Source organism: Monodelphis domestica, chromosome 4, assembly GCF_027887165.1.
Source record: "Monodelphis domestica isolate mMonDom1 chromosome 4, mMonDom1.pri, whole genome shotgun sequence".
Classification (NCBI taxonomy): domain Eukaryota; kingdom Metazoa; phylum Chordata; class Mammalia; order Didelphimorphia; family Didelphidae; genus Monodelphis; species Monodelphis domestica.
In genome coordinates, this window is record NC_077230.1 from 389,723,364 (window position 1) to 389,741,681 (window position 18,318).

At 41.8% G+C, this 18,318-nt stretch overlaps 1 protein-coding gene across 1 annotated transcript in view; it reads left to right on the plus strand.

Moving 5' to 3' along the window:
• Positions 1-18,318, plus strand: part of UBR4 (ubiquitin protein ligase E3 component n-recognin 4) — a 162,006-nt gene that overhangs the window by 131,395 nt on the left and 12,293 nt on the right. The window contains exons 95-103 of the mRNA XM_056795687.1: positions 737-927; positions 1,267-1,440; positions 1,981-2,080; positions 3,950-4,168; positions 5,892-6,005; positions 6,897-7,039; positions 9,591-9,716; positions 11,006-11,200; positions 13,513-13,737. Coding sequence (XP_056651665.1) covers positions 737-927; positions 1,267-1,440; positions 1,981-2,080; positions 3,950-4,168; positions 5,892-6,005; positions 6,897-7,039; positions 9,591-9,716; positions 11,006-11,200; positions 13,513-13,737 — 1,487 coding nt within the window. The remainder of the gene's footprint in view (positions 1-736; positions 928-1,266; positions 1,441-1,980; positions 2,081-3,949; positions 4,169-5,891; positions 6,006-6,896; positions 7,040-9,590; positions 9,717-11,005; positions 11,201-13,512; positions 13,738-18,318) is intronic.

The following is an 18,318-nucleotide window of genomic DNA, read 5'->3' on the forward strand; positions in this document are numbered from 1 at the left end:
AAAGTCTGTCTTACCTGCCTGAACTAGATTAAAATGCCCTTAAGAAACATTTACTAAAATAAAATGCATTACAAAATAGGTAGTGATCATTTGTGGTTTTCTAAGTTATTAGGCTGACCACAGGGATCTATTTGAGCTTGACACCACTGCCTTGCTTGAACTGGTTCAGATCAGCTCCAAGTCCCTTGGCTTTAGAACCCCAACTGGCACTTTGCTTAATGCAAGCCACTAGGTTTCTCCTTTATCTCCCTGAAGTTTTTCCATTCCTATCTGTGGAGCTGTCCCCAGTTAATCCTTAGGGATTCCACATTTCCCTTGACTGTTTTCCCTTAGAGGACTGCAAACAGGTCCATGAGAATGTTGGAGAATTTAGAAGTGCTATGTCAGTTTGGTCCCACTGTTCTCTTACAAACATTGCCATTCTCACATGAAATAGGCTGTTCTCTGCCACAGGAAATCTAAGAAAGTGCTTGCGAGTGTTGTCAGGGGAATTTCTACTTAGGTATAGATTAGACTGTGGGACTTCTAAAGACCCTTCCAGCTTAGAAAGTTTAGGGTTCTTTTCATTCCTGGGCCTTCTGCAGGATATGAAATGGGGACTAAAGGTTACTACTTCTGGGGGCCAGTCAAGCTCTGGTGGGACTGGACTGCCTGGGAAGAGTGGTGGGTTAAATATATATTTCCTGTAACATTGACAGGATATCTCTTTTCTACTCCCTCTTGGTTATTGTTTCAGGGCAACCTTCTCCTGACAGGTGACAAGGACCAGCTGGTGATGTTGCTAGACCAGATTAATAGCACTTTTGTGCGCTCTAATCCCAGCGTCCTTCAGGGCTTGTTGCGAATTATCCCATATTTGTCCTTTGGAGAGATGGAGAAGATGCAGATCCTGGTGGACAGATTCAAGCCGTACTGCAACTTTGACAAGTACGCTATTGCTCTGAGTTTGTGTAATGGAAGAGGATTCTGCCCAGAATCTCCAAACTCCTGAGCTTTCTGGGAAGGGAGGGGCACACTGTCCAGCTGGGATCTTACCTACTTGAACTAGCTCTTCCTCCCTGAGTCAGAAGACCTGGCTCAACAGTTGACCTTTGGGGAACCCCTCTGCAAACCTTTTCTGGCCTCATTTTCCTTTTCTGTACAATGAGAAAGTTGGGTTAGGCGATCTTGAGGGCTCATCCAGCTCTACCATTGATTCTGGTAGCAATCTCATTATTAGCATGTTAGCAAATCTCTCATTCCTGTTATTTTTCTCTTCCATCTTAGGTATGATGAGGATCACTCTGGTGATGATAAAGTCTTCCTGGACTGTTTCTGCAAAATAGCTGCTGGCATTAAAAACAACAGTAACGGACACCAGCTGAAGGATCTGATCCTGCAGAAGGGAATCACGCAGAGTGCTTTAGACTATATGAAGAAGCACATCCCTAGCGCCAAGAAGTAAGAGGGGCCTTCTGGGCCATGTCCTTTTCTTCATCTCTTGGGGTTTTTGTTGACATCCCATCCCTGTCCCTTACCCAGGAGGCAGACTTTGTAACAAAGAATAAGAACTAAAACAGTAGGTCAGCATTACTAGCCCATAGCCCCACCTCTGCAAAGAATTTCATATACTTCTTCAAATAAAGTTCTATAAGATCAGCCTTAGGACTTCTGACCTTGAAATAATTTCAGTTGAAGTAAAACTGTCAGAGTTCTTTTGGGGAGAGGGGATAATAACAGCAGTAGTAAGAGTAGGGAACACTGAATAGATAGCACTTTTCATATATTACTTCATAGAAATTTTTGGGTTGCCATAGGCTCCTTAACCTCACAGGACAGTGATTGTGTGGCTTCTCAGGGCAGGCCTTCTCTGGAAGCCAAGCTTATACTGGGCATAAAGATGGCCAGAACTCAGTTCAAGGAGGCCACATTCCTTTTGAATATGGAGAATTCATTAGTTTTTCTGAACTGTTGCTGTGAGACCCTTCTTTTGTCTTGCAGTTTGGATGCTGACATTTGGAAGAAGTTTTTATCTCGTCCAGCCCTCCCCTTCATCTTAAGACTTCTTCGTGGGCTGGCCATTCAGCACCCTTCCACCCAGGTGAGGAGCCAGTGCTCTCTGCCCCTTGTTCCAGAAAAGCCAGCCTTCTCAGCTCTACAGCTGAATCCCCCAGGGACCCAGAATTAGTCTTTTATTTTCCTCAGAATTTCAAGATAGAACTTGCTGTATATAACCAACAGTGGGGAGGGAATGTAAGATTTCCTGGGTAGAAAGAGACTGCAGAAGTCAGCCAGGCCTTTCCTGTTTTCATGGAACCCCAAGATATCATTTATAAAGTTCTTGGAGGTCTTCAGGCAGCTTGTGTACCAGAAGATCTTGATAATCTTAAAAGTGAGATAAGAAGCTATTGAATGGTCCCTCTGGGTGGGATTGACAAGACTAGTGGGTAACCATCACTTCTTTCCACAATACCTGAACATGGAGTCTCAGTAGCCAGGGTTTCTGAGCCTGGTCACCTTTGTTCTCTTGGTCAATCTGAAGACTTTCTGTTTGCTGCCTGACACTTCAAATCCTTTGCTGCTCCTATTTCCTGTATGTTTATATTATAGCCTGGCACAAATTATGAATTCCTGTCTCTAGACCTGGCTCTCTATTTATTGAGCCACTTGGCTGCCCCCAGGTATTATATTTTACTAGGCTTCCAGGACTAGTACTGATAGGTTCCATCAATATATCTCAAACAAAAAAGAACTTTATTGCTAATGGAAAATGCTATTTTATATATTCATTTTTAAAAATCAAATCATTCAGCCATCTCTTCTTTTTGAAAACATTTTCTTTCCCCCCCCCCATATGTATGTCAAATATGTATAATTATACAAAACAAATTCCCACACTGCTTATTTTAAAAAACCAGAGTCTTATTCTATATATTTAGTCCATCACCTTTTTGTCAAGAGATAGCTAGCCTTCTTCCTCATCAGTCCTTTGACATCATGGTTGATCAGAGTTCCCAAGTCTTTCAAAATTGTCTTTGCAATGTTGTCTTTGTATGAATCATTTTCCTAGTTTTGCTTTCTTCACTCCTCATCAGTTTATCATTTGTTATGACACAATAGTATTCCATTCCATACATATACCATGATTTGTTCAGCCTTTCCTCAGTTAATAGGTACCCCTTTAGTTTCCAGTTTTTTGCCACTACGTAAAGGACTATTGTAACTATTTTTGTATACATAGTCCCTTTTCTTTTTCCTTTGATCTTTTTTGGAGTAACTACAAGTCTAGTGGTGGTATCTCTGGGTCAGAGGGATATACTGTATAGTAACTTTTATTTTCTAAAATGGTTCTACTAGTTTACATCTCTACCAGGAGTACAATAATCTTCCAGTTTTCTCATACCCTCTACATTTGTTAGCTTAACCAAACTGATGGGTGTGTGGTGGGACATCAAAGTTGCTTTAATTTGTATTTTTCTAATTTTTAATGTTGGGGGAAAGTTTTTTCACATAGCTAGTAAAAATCACCCATTTCTTCTTCAGCTTATGCCATCCTGATATATCTTATTTTTCCTTGCTTTCTGGCTTACCAATCTTTCGTGAATACTCCCCTCTCCTAATTTTTTTGTGTCCTTAAGCAGAGTACCAAAGGATCTGAGCATAGGATTTAGGGCCACATGGCACCATAGAGATAATCTAATTCCTTCCCCTCATTTTCCAGTTGAGGCAACTGAGAACCCATTAAAGAAAGCAACCTTTCTAAGGTCCCAGAAGTAGTAGGGGATAGAACCAGATTGGGAATTCAGTTCCCCTGTTTTTGCCTACTTTCAAAAAGAATTCTGAGTAGCATTGCTGAGCATATAAACTGCAAACCCAGAATTGTTCTTTGATGTTCAGAACTTCTAAGTTTCTGAAAAAAAATGTTTTCTCATTGTAACCAGTGGCATGTCTCACTCTGACCTTGTGGCAGGTGCTAATTGGTACAGACTCCATCACAAACCTGCACAAACTGGAGCAAGTGTCAAGTGACGAGGGAATCGGGACCCTGGCTGAGAACTTGTTGGAGGCACTTCGAGAGCACCCTGAGGTGAACAAGAAAATCGATGCAGCCCGAAAGGAGACACGAGCTGAGAAGAAGCGTATGGCCATGGCCATGAGGCAGAAGGCCTTGGGGACCCTGGGCATGACGGTAATGCCACTGCCACCCTGTCCCCTGCCCTTTCTTTCCCTTAACACAACTCAGTCCGTGTTTGTGCAGCATGGAGTGCAAGGAGCTCTGACCTATCTCAGACACTTATTGGTTGTGTGGCTATGAGCTGGATGGCCTTAGTGTCCGTATCTGGAAAACAAGGATGATAATCATTTTTGCACTTGGGGGGTATTCGGAAGAGTAGGTAAAGTGTTTTAAAAACCTTAAAACAAATCCAAGTGTCTGTTATCATCATCATCATTACACAACTTGAGTTAAGTAGGGCCAAGGGCCAGTGTTATCCCTGTTTCATAGACAAGGTCATATTTTAGGGCACAGGAATGCCATGCCTAGGCTTGTGTGAGGCTCTAGATTTCAAACCAATGTTCTTTTCATCTAATGCTACTGCCTTCCTAGTTCCTTCCTGCCAATATTCAGTGAGTAATGTAGAATTATATAGATGCTCATATTTGGAAAGATCTCTGAAGGCATTTTGGTCACCCAACTTTTTTAAGGTTTGTAAGACTTTTTTCTTACAAGAGCCCTGGAAAGTGTGATGGCATATTTCTATCTTTATTTTAGAGATGAGGTAAAACAGGGGGTCGGCAGATTTTAATGACTTGCCCAATAACATGTAGCTCAGAAGTGTCATGAGTCTTTAACCCTTGAGACCAGTGCTCTTTGCCTTCTACTACATGGCCTCTCGTTGCATTGCTATTGTTCTTTAGAGAGTTTTCTTCAAAGTAGCCTAACTAGTAAGTGTAGAACTTGGATTCAAACTCAGGTCTCCCAAGTCCAAACCCAGAGCTCTTTTACTCTACCCACTGTCACTGGCTCCTTCATTCCTTGTTTGTCATGTTGCCGATGGGCCAGGTAGACTGTCTTTCTGACTTAGTTGGGACCTGAGCTCATTCCAGGTGGAGGGTAGGGGTGGATCTGAGGCCAGGGACCCTGGCAGATGCTTCTTCCATTCTCCATGATTTGGCAGGGAAATGAGTGACATCTACTCATAAGGAAAGGGGTATTTTCTTGACTAGGGTTAGTAGTGTTCTACTTGCCTGTGTGGCCTCTATTTGGAAGGGTAGAATAGCAGAGGAGGCCTATGCTTTTAACTGGTCCTATTGCTCTTCCTTCCATTTGTTTTTACATTTATACAGCTTGTGGCTTGTCTTAGATGTGTGCTGGCTATGTGACCCTGGGGAAGTCACTTAACTTCTTTCTCAGGAAGTGCCCCAGGTGACTCTACAATCCAGGATGATAAGTTGTGGAGAAACTGCCAGTCCAGATTGGGGGAAGGTTTTCTTTGTGTATTTTCTTAATTCAGTGAAATCACAGGTCACTTTTCGGTTCCCAACTCTTATCTTTGTCTTACACTTTAAGGTTGACAGAGCACTTTGCAAATACTGACTCATTTGAGCTCCCATGTGGGGAGTAGTACAGATACTTCTTCATGTAACAGAGGGGGAAACAGAGACCTAGAGAAGGGGGGGAGGTTCCACAGAAAGGAAATGGGGCAGCTCAGTTTCCTGGGGCTCTGTGGGTCTTTTTTGCAGTCCCTCACCTACCATTTGCCCCTTGAAGGAGACTGACAACACTTCTTAGAAGACTGGTCTGCCCCCAGCAGCAGCAAAAGCAGTCGTAGTCAACTGCATTCCTCTGCTTTCTCTGGCTAGGTAGAAGCTCCCTTTGACTTTTTCAGCCCTGATTGAAATTTCTTCTACAGACAAATGAGAAAGGTCAAGTTGTCACCAAGACGGCCTTGCTGAAGCAGATGGAGGAGTTAATTGAAGAGCCAGGCCTCACCTGCTGCATCTGCAGGGAGGGCTACAAATTTCAGGTATGACCAGAGGAAGGTCCCAGAGACTGGGAATGCAAAGGGCTAGTTGGACAAGAACTCCGAAAGGCAGCTTTGACAGACCAGTTTCAGCTTATCTGGGAAAATGGCCTTGGAATCAACTTGGAGGGTGTCCATTGCTGGAAGTGACCATCTCCCTTCTGTGGAGTTATTTTGCCTCATACTCATCCCACTCTCAAAACATGAATTGGAGGACGTACGTACTATACGTTGACTTTGGTCCCCCTAGTTGATGGCATAAAGGAAATTGATGTGACTGTCCCAGAATGACCTAGGAAGGATAATCAGTCTCTGCTTTCTCTAATGTTTTTTTTTTCCCTTGCCACTTAAAACTAGCTTTTACCTTTCTTTGCCTCCAGTAGAGTAAGGACTCACTTGACTGAGAGGCCTAAAAAGTGGCCTATGACTGTCTACCTTGGATTTTCTATTTGGAGAACAGCTTACTTAAGGGCAGATGCCCTGGTATAAAGATCTTTGTACCCCCTGTCCCTCCACCATATTGCAGACTCTTTCAGAGTAAGGCATATCATTCCAAGAGGGCATTTTCATTTCATTTTCCCACAGATGAGTGAAAACCTCCTTTGATAGCTCGGGTTTATTTCTGCCTAGTTAAATAAAGGATCTCTTCCCAAGTGTTAGATATCCTGCAAGGGTCCATTCAGTTCTCTGCTAATCCCCCCTGCCCTTTAAATTGTAGGCTTTGTGCTCAGGAGAAACCAGTGTCCTGTTCTCCTGTATTTATACGAGGCCCTTCCCTCCCACCAGTGGAACCTCAAATGCCAGCCTCTACTCCTTAATGTCCTTTGCATCCCTGACTAGGGATAGATATCAGAGACTTCTCACCACCTGTTAAGTTGCTTTTTTCCTTTACAGCCTGCAAAAGTCTTGGGCATTTATACCTTCACTAAGCGGGTGGCCCTGGAAGAGCTGGAGAATAAGCCCCGGAAGCAACAGGGCTATAGCACTGTGTCCCACTTCAACATCGTCCACTATGACTGTCACTTGGCTGCTGTGAGGTAGGGCATGGCAGGCTTCTTTAGCTTTCCATATCACCTGTGTCTTCTGGAAAGGGCCTAGGGGTGGACAAGGCATGTGGAGGAAACCCATGGAATCAAGCCAGAAACAGTCAAATAGGGTTTGGGAGGCTCCTTGGAATAACAACTCACATTTCTGTAGCATTTTAAGGTTTATTACATAGGTATTTTGTCATATTAAGTCTGGGAGGTTAATAGTATTGAATGCTATCATCATCCCCTTTTTATAGAAAGGAAAAGGAAACCTAGGGAAGGAAATTTGTCTGTGATGGGCTTAAGGAATTTGGGACTTCCAAGACCACAGAGCACCCTTTCCAGTTCTATACTATACTGTGCATTATCATATTATCAGAAATGGCATTTCTTTAGCTCTTTTGGAGTTTGTAAAACATTTCTGTCACAATAAATCTGTGAGAATGGTAGTATAATTGTCTTAATTTTTCAGAGGAGAAAACTGAAGATAAGAAAGGTTAAAAGACATCTGGTGGGGCAGCTAGGTGGCTTAGTGTAATTTGTGGGTTCACTGGCCTCAGACACTTCCCAGCTATGTGACCCTGGGCAAGTCACTTAATCCCCATTGCCTAATCCTTACCACTCTTTTGCCTTGGAACCAATACTTAGTATTGGTTTTAAGACAGAAGGTAAGGGTTTTAAAAAAGAAAGACAGACATCTGTTAAATGTCAGAGCTAGGATTTGAACTCAACTTTCTTGAGGCTCCAAATTTAATTCTTTTCACATCTAATTGAACCCATAGCTGAATAGGTAACTCCTTTACACTGTACTTAACAAATAGGCCCATTGACTCTCTGCTTTAAAAGGGCCCTGGGTTTTAGATAGCTATAGTTATTAGGAAGTTTTTTTCCTTATACTGAACCAAAATATGTCAGTCATTAAAAAGGCTCTCACTGGTCTTAGGATTCAAAAGTCCCAAGTTCCTTAAATCCATCATATCCAAGATTAGGTTCTAGGCTTCCTTTACCTATCTATAAGGCAGGCCCTATGCTAAGCAGCACCTCTCTTCCATATCACCCCAGAGGTCACTGGGATCAGGAACTGATCCTCTAGAGGTATTAGGATAGGGGAAGGCAGAGAAGCCCTACTCCCTCCTCAAAGCAACTGACTTAATAATTGCATATCCACAAGGCACTTCTCTCCATGTTTTGGCATATTTGAAATTTTTATCTTCAGCTTTATGGCATCTCTTGCCAGTATCACCTTCTGAGCATTAGTGTGGATACTTGAAAAAAGTAAAGCCCCTGATCTAGCCAAGAGAATAAAGAGGAGCTCTCACGTCAGGCACTTAGGGACATGTTAACCCCTAGAATTTTGACCTGGTTCAGGCCTTTGGTTTGAGAACTTCACAGAAGCAGAAGCTGAGAGCAATCAAGCGTTCAGGTCACAGAAAAATCAATTTGCTAATAAGCATTATTAAGGATTGTGTGCTGGGCACCATACTCGGCCCTGGTGGGATACAGAGACATTAAATTGTCCTTGCCCTCAACGAGTTTACATTTTATCAGAAGAAGTGGCGTGTACACATAGAAATATATACAAAATAAATTGAAGATAATTTGGAGGGAATGGGCAGGCCCCAGCAGCTAGGACTAGGAAAAGCTTTCTTAGAAAAAAATGATATCTAAGGTGAACTTTGAAGGGAAACTAAGGTTTGTTCTAGGAGATTTTAAATGGCTCTAAGAGAGAGGATGATTGAGATCATCTAGCTCCAGACCTACCCCATGTTGCCTCTTGAATCAGGCACTTTTTTTTTTTTGCTGAGAGTAAGCTGTCTTTTGCAGAGCAAGAAGACTTTTCCAAGTCTGCACAACAACACAAACCTGTATAGTGTTTTATGCTCTACAAAATACTTTTCTTTACAACCATTCCATGACATAGATAGTGCAAGGATCATTATGCTCATTGTATAGAAGAGGAAAATAAGTTGCATTGGAGTGAATTCTCTTGTCTAGCAGCTAAGCTTGCTAAGGGGGATAGAGCTAGGGTTCTTAAAAACATAGGTCTTTTGGGAGTTGTCCTGGGTTCAAATTTGGTCTGACACTTCCCAGCTGTGTGATCTTGGGCAAGTCACTTGACCCTTCATTGCCTAGTCCTTACCACTCTTCTGCCTTAGAACCAATACACAGTATTGATTCTAAGACGGAAAGTAAGAGTATTTAAAACAAACTTGGGAAAAAAAAAAACATTGGTCTTTTGTTTCCAGAGTTTTTTATATTCCCTCTCACATATGCTGTGACTTACTGGTTAGCAATAAGCAGTGTATTGAAAGTCTTAGAATCATTCAGGCTAAGATGGCAGTTCCTTCTGCTCCATTTGTTATTCCTCTGCTATCCGTCTTTGGCACTTGTGTAACTGTAGTAGTGGCTGAAAAATGGATCTGTACAGGATTGTCATCAGCAGCCTCCTCAGTGGGCTGACTAGTTTGAGATCCAACATGAAACCTGCTTCAACTGGAGCTTTTGCAAGGACCCAGTGGGATGAATCCCAGCATTCTCTTGTGTTCACTTCTTTCCTCAGACTGGCCCGAGGCCGAGAAGAATGGGAGAGTGCAGCCCTTCAGAATGCCAACACTAAGTGCAATGGACTCCTCCCCGTCTGGGGGCCCCATGTCCCAGAGTCCGCTTTTGCCACTTGCTTGGCAAGGTGAGTCTTGAGTTCTTCTTCATCTGGTATGGGATTCCTGGGTAGTAAGAATTTATCAGTTAAGAGCAACCATCATTTTTAAAAATAACCGTCTTAGAATCCATACTAAGTAGCAGTTTCAAGGTAGAAGAACAGTAAGGGCTAGGCAGACTCCAGGACCTCCCATCTCTGGACCTGCTGCTTTATCCACTGAGCAACCTAGCTGCCCCTCAAACCTGAATGGCAAAGTTTGATGTTTAGCTATGACAGAACCCAAGCACCATTACTCATTACTCATATCAGGAACAAATTAGATCCTTTTGCCTGCTTGGTCAGAAGGTCTCTACTTTGGGCAAAAAGAAAAAGACATAGGCCACATCTGGTCATTATTCTGATGACTTCGAGGCCTCTCAGAGATATCTTTGAATGTCACTACCATCACAACTTGATATGTGGCCACACATATTCAGAGAACTAAACCTGTGCAGGTAAGTAGGCTTAGTTCTTCTTGTATGTAGCATTGCTTTGCTCACCTCTGCCTCATGCAGATAGATTCTAGTCCTCAGAGCTCAGTTGTGTGGTGTCACCAGCATCACAGCTTAGTAAAATGGAGATGGAGGACTTGAATGACATGAGGTTGTAGGAGTAAGGTTTGTAAGACACTTTGCAAACTGTAGAGTATTATATAAGCATCAACTGTTTACTGTCTTTTCCTTGTTTGACGTAGGGAGCTGGGTAAGAATCTTAAAGTGTTGACTTCTTGCTTTATTTCAGAGTACAAAGGGGTGAAATGGGAATTCTTATTATGAAGATAGTGATAAAAAATGTTGGGATAGAAATTTGGGGAGATGTCAAAAAGATTCTATTCTTAAGGTAGAAAGATGGGAGTAGTGTGACTTTTCTTTTTATAGAATAGTAGGATTTGGAGCTGGAAGAGACTTTGGAACATCCTCATTTTCCAAGCTCTCCTTCCAGATGAAGAAATGGATGGATCCTATAAAAATTTATCCTTCAAGAAATTGTCTCCAAATAGTTCATTTCCACTTGCATAGCTATATGTCTCTGCACAGTAATTTAGTTACTTTAAGTTCCACAATAGAAAGGTGAACATTTCCTATGCTTTTGTGTGCTTCCTAGCTCTCCTTTCACTTACAAATCTGTTGCAAATTTGTTTTGTGTGAATGATTTTTGTGGCCTGTAGGCTAAGGAGACTTGGTCTGGGCCTTATATGTAGGAGATCTTCAGTTTGAGTTTGCAAAGGAGAGATGGTAACATTCTCCAATTCTTGGTCTTTCTTTCTGCTTCCCCAGGCATAACACGTACCTCCAGGAGTGCACAGGGCAGCGTGAGCCCACCTACCAACTTAACATTCATGACATCAAGTTACTTTTCCTCCGGTTTGCCATGGAGCAGTCATTCAGTGTAGACACAGGAGGTGGCGGCAGAGAGAGCAACATACACCTGATCCCGTACATCATTCACACCGTGCTTTATGTCCTGAACACGTCAGTATCCTCTCTCACCTGCCTAACTGCCCTACTTTCTCTCCTCAGTTTCCTTGTTCCCCATGCTTGTTTCCAGAGTTGATTCTACTAACGGGAGGCAATATATATCTGAGATGTAACTATCAAAACTAGGGAAAGAATGGAATTGGCAGTCCAAATACTGTTCTTGCTTTTTCTATAGGCTGCCAAGGATGGCATTCTTAAGCAGGGTTATGGACCCCAGAGCATAGCAGAAAACAGATTGAGAGCTCATTAGTTCAATAGAAATGCCTGAGGCTATTGGCTCCAAATCCCTCCCGAATCCACTTGGGCTGTGTATAAGTATGTCTACATGTCCATGTGTGTCTGGGGGAGTCGATGCCCAGGGTAGAGAGACAGGGCTAGAAAACACCTGGGAACGTCATCTGAAGGGGAAGACAGCCAAAAGAAATAACAATTTTGTTTATCCAAACCTGGATTATAGAATAGATAAGTGACATCTAAAGAAGCACTGGGGTGGGGGGTGGGAGGGGGAAATAATTGCAGAGATAATGGACCATCTCCCTGCCTGCTTCACCTGACATCTGCCAGAAGTGACAATGTGTTCAAAGACTCAGCCAGTTCCTCTAAATTCAGTTTAGGCAAGACAGCAGTCTTCCTCTGCCTTAAAACACTAGTTCTTCCTCCCATTTCCTTGTAAGAGAAATGTCTGGTCTTGTCATCCATTCTTCATTTAGAAAGGCACCCAGCCATATTCAATGCATTACATCACCCGCTAAAATATTTAGTCCACTTCAAAATAGCGCTAGCATGAACATCAGCAAACCTCTCATTTCTCCATTCTGCTCTCAGAGAGTCAACCAGGGCTCATTCATTGCTTTTGTTCTACCTTTGGTTTGGCAGAAGTCTCCCCATCACTTCTCTCCTCATTATGGTGTGGCCTCCCATTTTGTAGGGAGAAGCACTGAGGCTCAAATAGGGGACCTAATTAATTAACCTGAAGTTACATAGGAAGAAATGAAATTTTAGAGCCCCCCAAAATTCATGTTCATGCCACTCACCCAGCTGTGAATTTAAGAACATAGACTTGGTGGGATCCAGGTGACTTTGGGTTTGATCGCCCCCAAGGCCAGACATATAATCCCCTATGAGGATATTCCCTGTGCCACTGCAGAGCACTATCTTCTCTGCCCTGGGGTATAGAGGATAGTAGCCTAAAACAGTGGATCAAACTCTGGTAGAAATAGATCCTTGCTGACAGCATATTGACTTTATCTTTATTTTGCCAAATGTTTCCCAATTACATTTGAATCTGATCCTGGTTTGCTTCATCTATGTTTACTACCTCTGGCCTAGACCATGGAGAGAGAGAAGGTAGTCCCTTGTCCAGGGTGACATGATTGGTCAGGATGAATGCCCCCTTTTTGAACCTGAATATAGTTCTTCCTCTCTCTGAGGCCTACTCTCTGATCTGTCACATGGTATACCTTTTGCCAGTTAGCTTTACACTTAAGGAAAAATCCTTCTGTTGGAACAGATTGCAACCCCATCCAGATAGTCCATAAATGTGTATGTACCCTTGTTGGTAGCAGGGCACACCTGGGGGCTTGGATAACAATGTAAAAACCTCAGTGGATGGTGGATTATCAGCATTTATCTTCATTAGGAATCAGGCTAGAGATGATTTCTGCATTCCAAGGAAACCAAACTCTTGACTCCATACTGAATAGTAAAGCTAAACTAGCTTGGAGAGGTTCATCCTGGTGTGCCCCACAGGCATTTGTGAAGTGAATTTAGACTCCAGGACCTCTCTAAATTTCCCTCTTTCATGAAACTAAAATTCTTGGATCCAAGGCCCTCCTCCAACTTAAGAGTTTTGTTCAGCTGTGACATTCTAACATATTATGTTTTCAAGTCGCTTCCAACTCCCACATTCTATAATAATAATATACTTGACTATTGTCTGAAAAGTATGGGGGAAGGAAACAGTGGTATTTGGGGGGAGGGGTTGCATTTCCTCCAGTTTCCCAGAGACTACTTTTTTAGGGGACCTGCCATCTGTGCACCTGATTTCAGGATGCCTTAATTAAAAGGACATTAGGGAGGGAGGAGAGAGAAGTCACTCTTGAAGGAAATAGGATATAAAGAGAAAATGCCATGAAAAGATACAAATGTAGTCTAAAGAAAGTTTTGTAAAGACTGCTGGGCAGGGTTGGGGGCACAGTGTCAGCCAACCTGGGAATACCTCTAGAGGAGTAAATTTAATATGAAAAAGAAGGAAGCTTTGGTTGGGCCCTGGTTTCATGTATTTTGGGATGTGTTTTGTATTACAGAACCAGGGCAACTTCCCGAGAAGAGAAGAACCTGCAGAGCTTTTTAGAGCAGCCCAAAGAAAAGTGGGTGGAGAGTGCCTTTGAAGTGGATGGGCCCCACTACTATACAGTTCTGGCCCTCCACATCTTGCCCCCAGAGAGATGGAGAGCCATCCGAGTGGAGATTCTGCGGAGACTCTTGGTGATCTCCCAGGCCCGAGCAGTGTCGCCAGGGGGAGCCAGCAGGTCAGTAGTCCTACCCTTGCCTTTCTCCTTTGTTCCTTTATGAAATAGCTGCCCTGTGGTCTTGACTGGTGTATTCTCCCTGTATTTAAGAGTTGCTTAGCAACATTTATGTACTAAGAGGAGTAATGTTTATTTGACTCTGTAGCCATTGTTAACCCTTTCTTGTTCTGTCAGCCAAATTCATTAACATTGAAGCTAATGTCCATGCCTGATAGTTAGCTATTACTCTTTACAGTCCAAGGCCATTTCCTTCCATATTGTTATTAGATAATTGCAAAATTAGATCTCCTACACCAAATGTTCTTGCTATTCAAAACGCCAGAATTCAAGCCAACGGAGTAGGTATCTCAAGATAGACACAAGCAGGGAAGGGCAAAGAGCCCTGAGTCCTGGGGTAGACTTACTTCGCTATGTTAGGCCCCTCAATCAGCATATGTTTGTTTAATGCTTTTTACATAAATAGCACTGTGCTAAGTTCTGGGGATTAAAAATAAAGAGGCAAAAATTCCTCAGTGATGTTATGGAGAAGGGGCGTCACCATGTGTAAATCAGGACATATAACATTAATGCAGTATAGATGGAAAAGTCCCAAGTAGCTAGGGGGAACCAGGAAAGCCTTCTGGAGGTGACTATGCTATAGCTGATTTTTTTTTTAACCCTTACTTTCCATCTTAGAATCCAAGGCAGAAGAGCTGGAAGGGCTAGGCAATGGGGTTTAAGTGACTTGCTCAGGGTCACCCAGGTAGGAAGTGTCTGAGGTCAGATTTGAACCTAGGACCTTCTGTCTCTAGGCCTGGCTCTCAATTCACTGAGTTGTCCCCTTATAGCTGATTCTTAAAAAAATCAGTTAGAGTTGGGAGGGAGAGAGAGCATTCCAGGTGTGAGGAATCCTAATTCATGCCAAGGCAGAGGCAGGAACAGGAGAGTGGAGGGGGTTATGTAGGAAGAATAGCAAAGGAAGCCAAATATGGCTGGATCCTGGGGTGTACAGAGCAGAGACTGGGTGTAGGGAGATTGAGAGAGGAGGGGGACAGGTTATAAAGAGCTTTGAATGCTCTTAAAAGAGCACTTTATCTGTGATCTTGAAGTGAAGAAGAGGAAACTGCCAGAATTGAGTCAGGGAGAGATGAAGTAGTCAAGACTATTCTTTAAGAAAATCACTCTGAATATTCAATTGAATTAATGAAAAATGTAAATGATGTTTAGCAGTATTGGATTTCAAACTTATAAAGTAGAAATTATCAAAACTGTTACTGGCTAAGAAATAGAAAGGTAGATCAGTAGAATAAAAAGGGACATACAGCAACTAAAAGATTTTAGTGATCTCATATTTGACAAAAATATAGATCCAAATTTTTGAGTTAAGAGCTCACTTTTTGGTAAAAATTGGTAAAAAATTTGGCAAAAAATTTTTTTTGGTTAAAAAATTTTGGAAAGCAAGAGACTAGGTATAGACCAATCAGTGTCTTACACCATTCACTAAGGTGAGAGCAAAACAGATACATGACCTAGGCATAAAAGGAGATAATTATAAGGAAATTAAAAGATCGTATTTATGGATAGGAGAGGAATTTAAGGGGTAAATAAGAGACAGAGAGCATTGTGAGATATAAATTGGAAAATTTTGATTATGTTAAATTTAAAAAGTTCTATACAAATAAAACTAATGTATCCAAGACTAGAAGGAAAACAAAATTGAGGAAAAAAATTTGTAGACAGTTTCTTAGATAGAGGTCTCATATTCTAAAATATATAGAGAACTTTGTCAAATTTGTAAAAACAAGAGCCATCTCCTTTTTAAAAGTGCAAAAGATATAAACAGTTTTTGGATGAATAAATCAAAGCCATATGTAAGTATATGAAAAAGTCTTTAAATCACCAATGATTAGAGAAATGCAAATCAAAATAATTCTGAGGTATCTCACACCTATTAGTGACTAAAATGATAAAAGTGCAAAATGGCAACTGTTGGAGGGAAAAATGGGAACACTGATACATTGTTGATGGAACTGTGAACTGATCCAAACATTTTGGAGAACAATTTAGAATTATGCCTAAGAGAGTTATATAACTTTATATCCTTAGAACCTAGCAATACCATTGCCAGATATGTTTCCCAAGGCAGCAGCTCTCTGTGGTGGCAAAGAACTGGAAATGGAGGAGATGTCCATCTGTCAGAGAAGGGCTGGACAAATATTGTGGTATATGATTGTGATAGAATATTACTTTGCTATAAGAAATGATGAGCAGGATGATTTTTAAATAAAACTTGGAAGGACCTACATGAAGTGATGAAGAGTGAAAGGAGTAGGACCAAGAGAACATTATATACATAAGCTTATAGAATTAGTATTTGAAGAATAATTTATGAATGTTCACCTCCAGAGAATTTTGTCAGGTGTTGACTTTCTATGGTATCAGATACCTGGGAATAAATTCTGTTAAATAAATTCAATTTTAAAAAGGAAAGAAAATCACCTGGCATCTGAGTAAAGGAAGGATTTGCAGTGGGGAGAGATTTGCAGTGGGGAGAGATTAAGGCAGGAGACCAATTAAAAGGCTCTTCCAGTAGTAGTAGTCTGGTTGAGAGGTGTTGAGGGCCTGAATTAGTGTGTCTGCAACATGAGTTTTGGATAAGGGATGTATGTGAGAGGCATTCATAAAAAGTAGAAGCAACAAGATCTAACACCATATTGGCTATGTCTGGTGATCAAGGGAGTGGAACCAAGGATGATACCACATTGATGAATGGGAAGATAATGGTACTCTTAGTAGTAGCAGGGAAGGTTAAGAAGCAAGAAGTCTGGGGAGAATGAGAATGAGTTTCATTATGGAGAAGAAGCTGAGTGTAAGGGGTTTATGAGATGTGGAGGTCACTGATGATGTAAAATTGTAGCTCAGGAGAGAGAAACTAGGGCTAGATCAATTGTTCTGTGACTCATCTGAATGAAATTAATCACTGAGTCCATGGGAGCTAATGAGATCTTCAAATTCTGTTAATCTCTTCCTTCTCCCCTCTCCATTCTTTCCCTAGAAAAAAGCCCGAGAATTCACTCCATGTAATATACTATTCCCTCACCCTCACTTTCAAAGTAGCTTGACAGAATATTAGTACTAGGGCCAGATCTTAGAGACCATCTGGACCAACTTCCTCAATTTACAGATTAAGAACTGTAGGAGGCTGGAGAGGTGAAGTAACTTGGCACCCAGGTCATGCAGAGGTAGGGAGTTGCGGAGCTGGGACTCAAGCTCTCAGGTCTCTGAATTCCCATTCCAAGGCTCTTTCTGGTAACCATTCTAGCTCAAGGAAAATTTCAGGCAGAAATAGGATGGTTCCTTTCTCTCTGTCTCTCTCTCTTACACACACACACACACACACACACACACACACACACACGTCTGAGACTGGATTTGAACCAAGGACCTACCATCTCTACACCTGGTTCTCAATCCACTGAGCTACCCAGCTGCCCCCTAGAATAAACACTTAAATAAATAAACCATAATACCCTATTCTCTCTTCCATATCTTAACATTCTGTGATCTCAGGAGAGTCTGGACCTCTCTTATTTTTTTATTGTTTCCCAAGAGGCTGACCCGAATTATTCATAGTTAATTTGCTGCCTGAACCTGGCATAAGGTTAAGTTAAGAATACTGGGCTACTGATAAAGCTCCATTTGCATTAATGGAAAATGTGGTGATTGTTTATTTGGTTCTGGCTCTAGAGAACAAACATGTGATCTTAGCCCACGAGGGCCTGTTAGAATTCAATTAAGGAGCTGGAGTCCATTACCATCCAAACCAGTTAGAGAAAAGATGATTTGGTTGTAGCCCAATTAGGAAATCCTGCATTAGCCACACTTGGAGTTGCCATCTCTCTGTAGCAATTTAGTCACCTTTACTAATTGGCTTTAAATAATTAAGTTAGGTAGAGCCACCCAAGATTTCTGCTTACTAAAGAAGGCAGCCAAGGAGAACAACACAAGGCTATAAGTGGTCTGGGAGAAATGGGCAGGATTATTACTGGCAGAAACTAGGTCTGTTTAGGGACAAAGAGACCCCTACAAGGAAGGGCCTGTGCTAGAAGCAGGAGATTGAAGACTCATCCTTTTTATCGGTGCCTTTGTCATAGATCCCTACACAATAAACAGAATAGAAGTAGAATAGACAGATGTCTGTTATTGACTATTAATGTTTGTGCAAGAGAGATTCAGAAATCAACTCTTTCCCCAAAATTTATTAGTGATAGGACCTGGCATATTCTTAGAATTTCTGCCTCTCCTCTTGCCCTTAGCAGCTATTTAGTACAGTGCCTGGCACATAAGTGCCATAGAAATACTTAGTCTTTTCCCTTCCCCTCCTGTCGAAATTCAGGAGTTCTCATCTATGAAATTTCAAAGACTACAGATGTCTGTGGCTAGCCACACATCATAGCAAGTAAAACATACTGAGAATTGCCAAAGTAGATTATCATTATCATACAAGGCACCTGCTTCTAAATGAGTTTAGCCTTAGAAAGCAGCAGGAAAGGCTTCCTACTGCAGGATAGGAAGAAGAATGAGTGCTCAGTGGGTAATTGG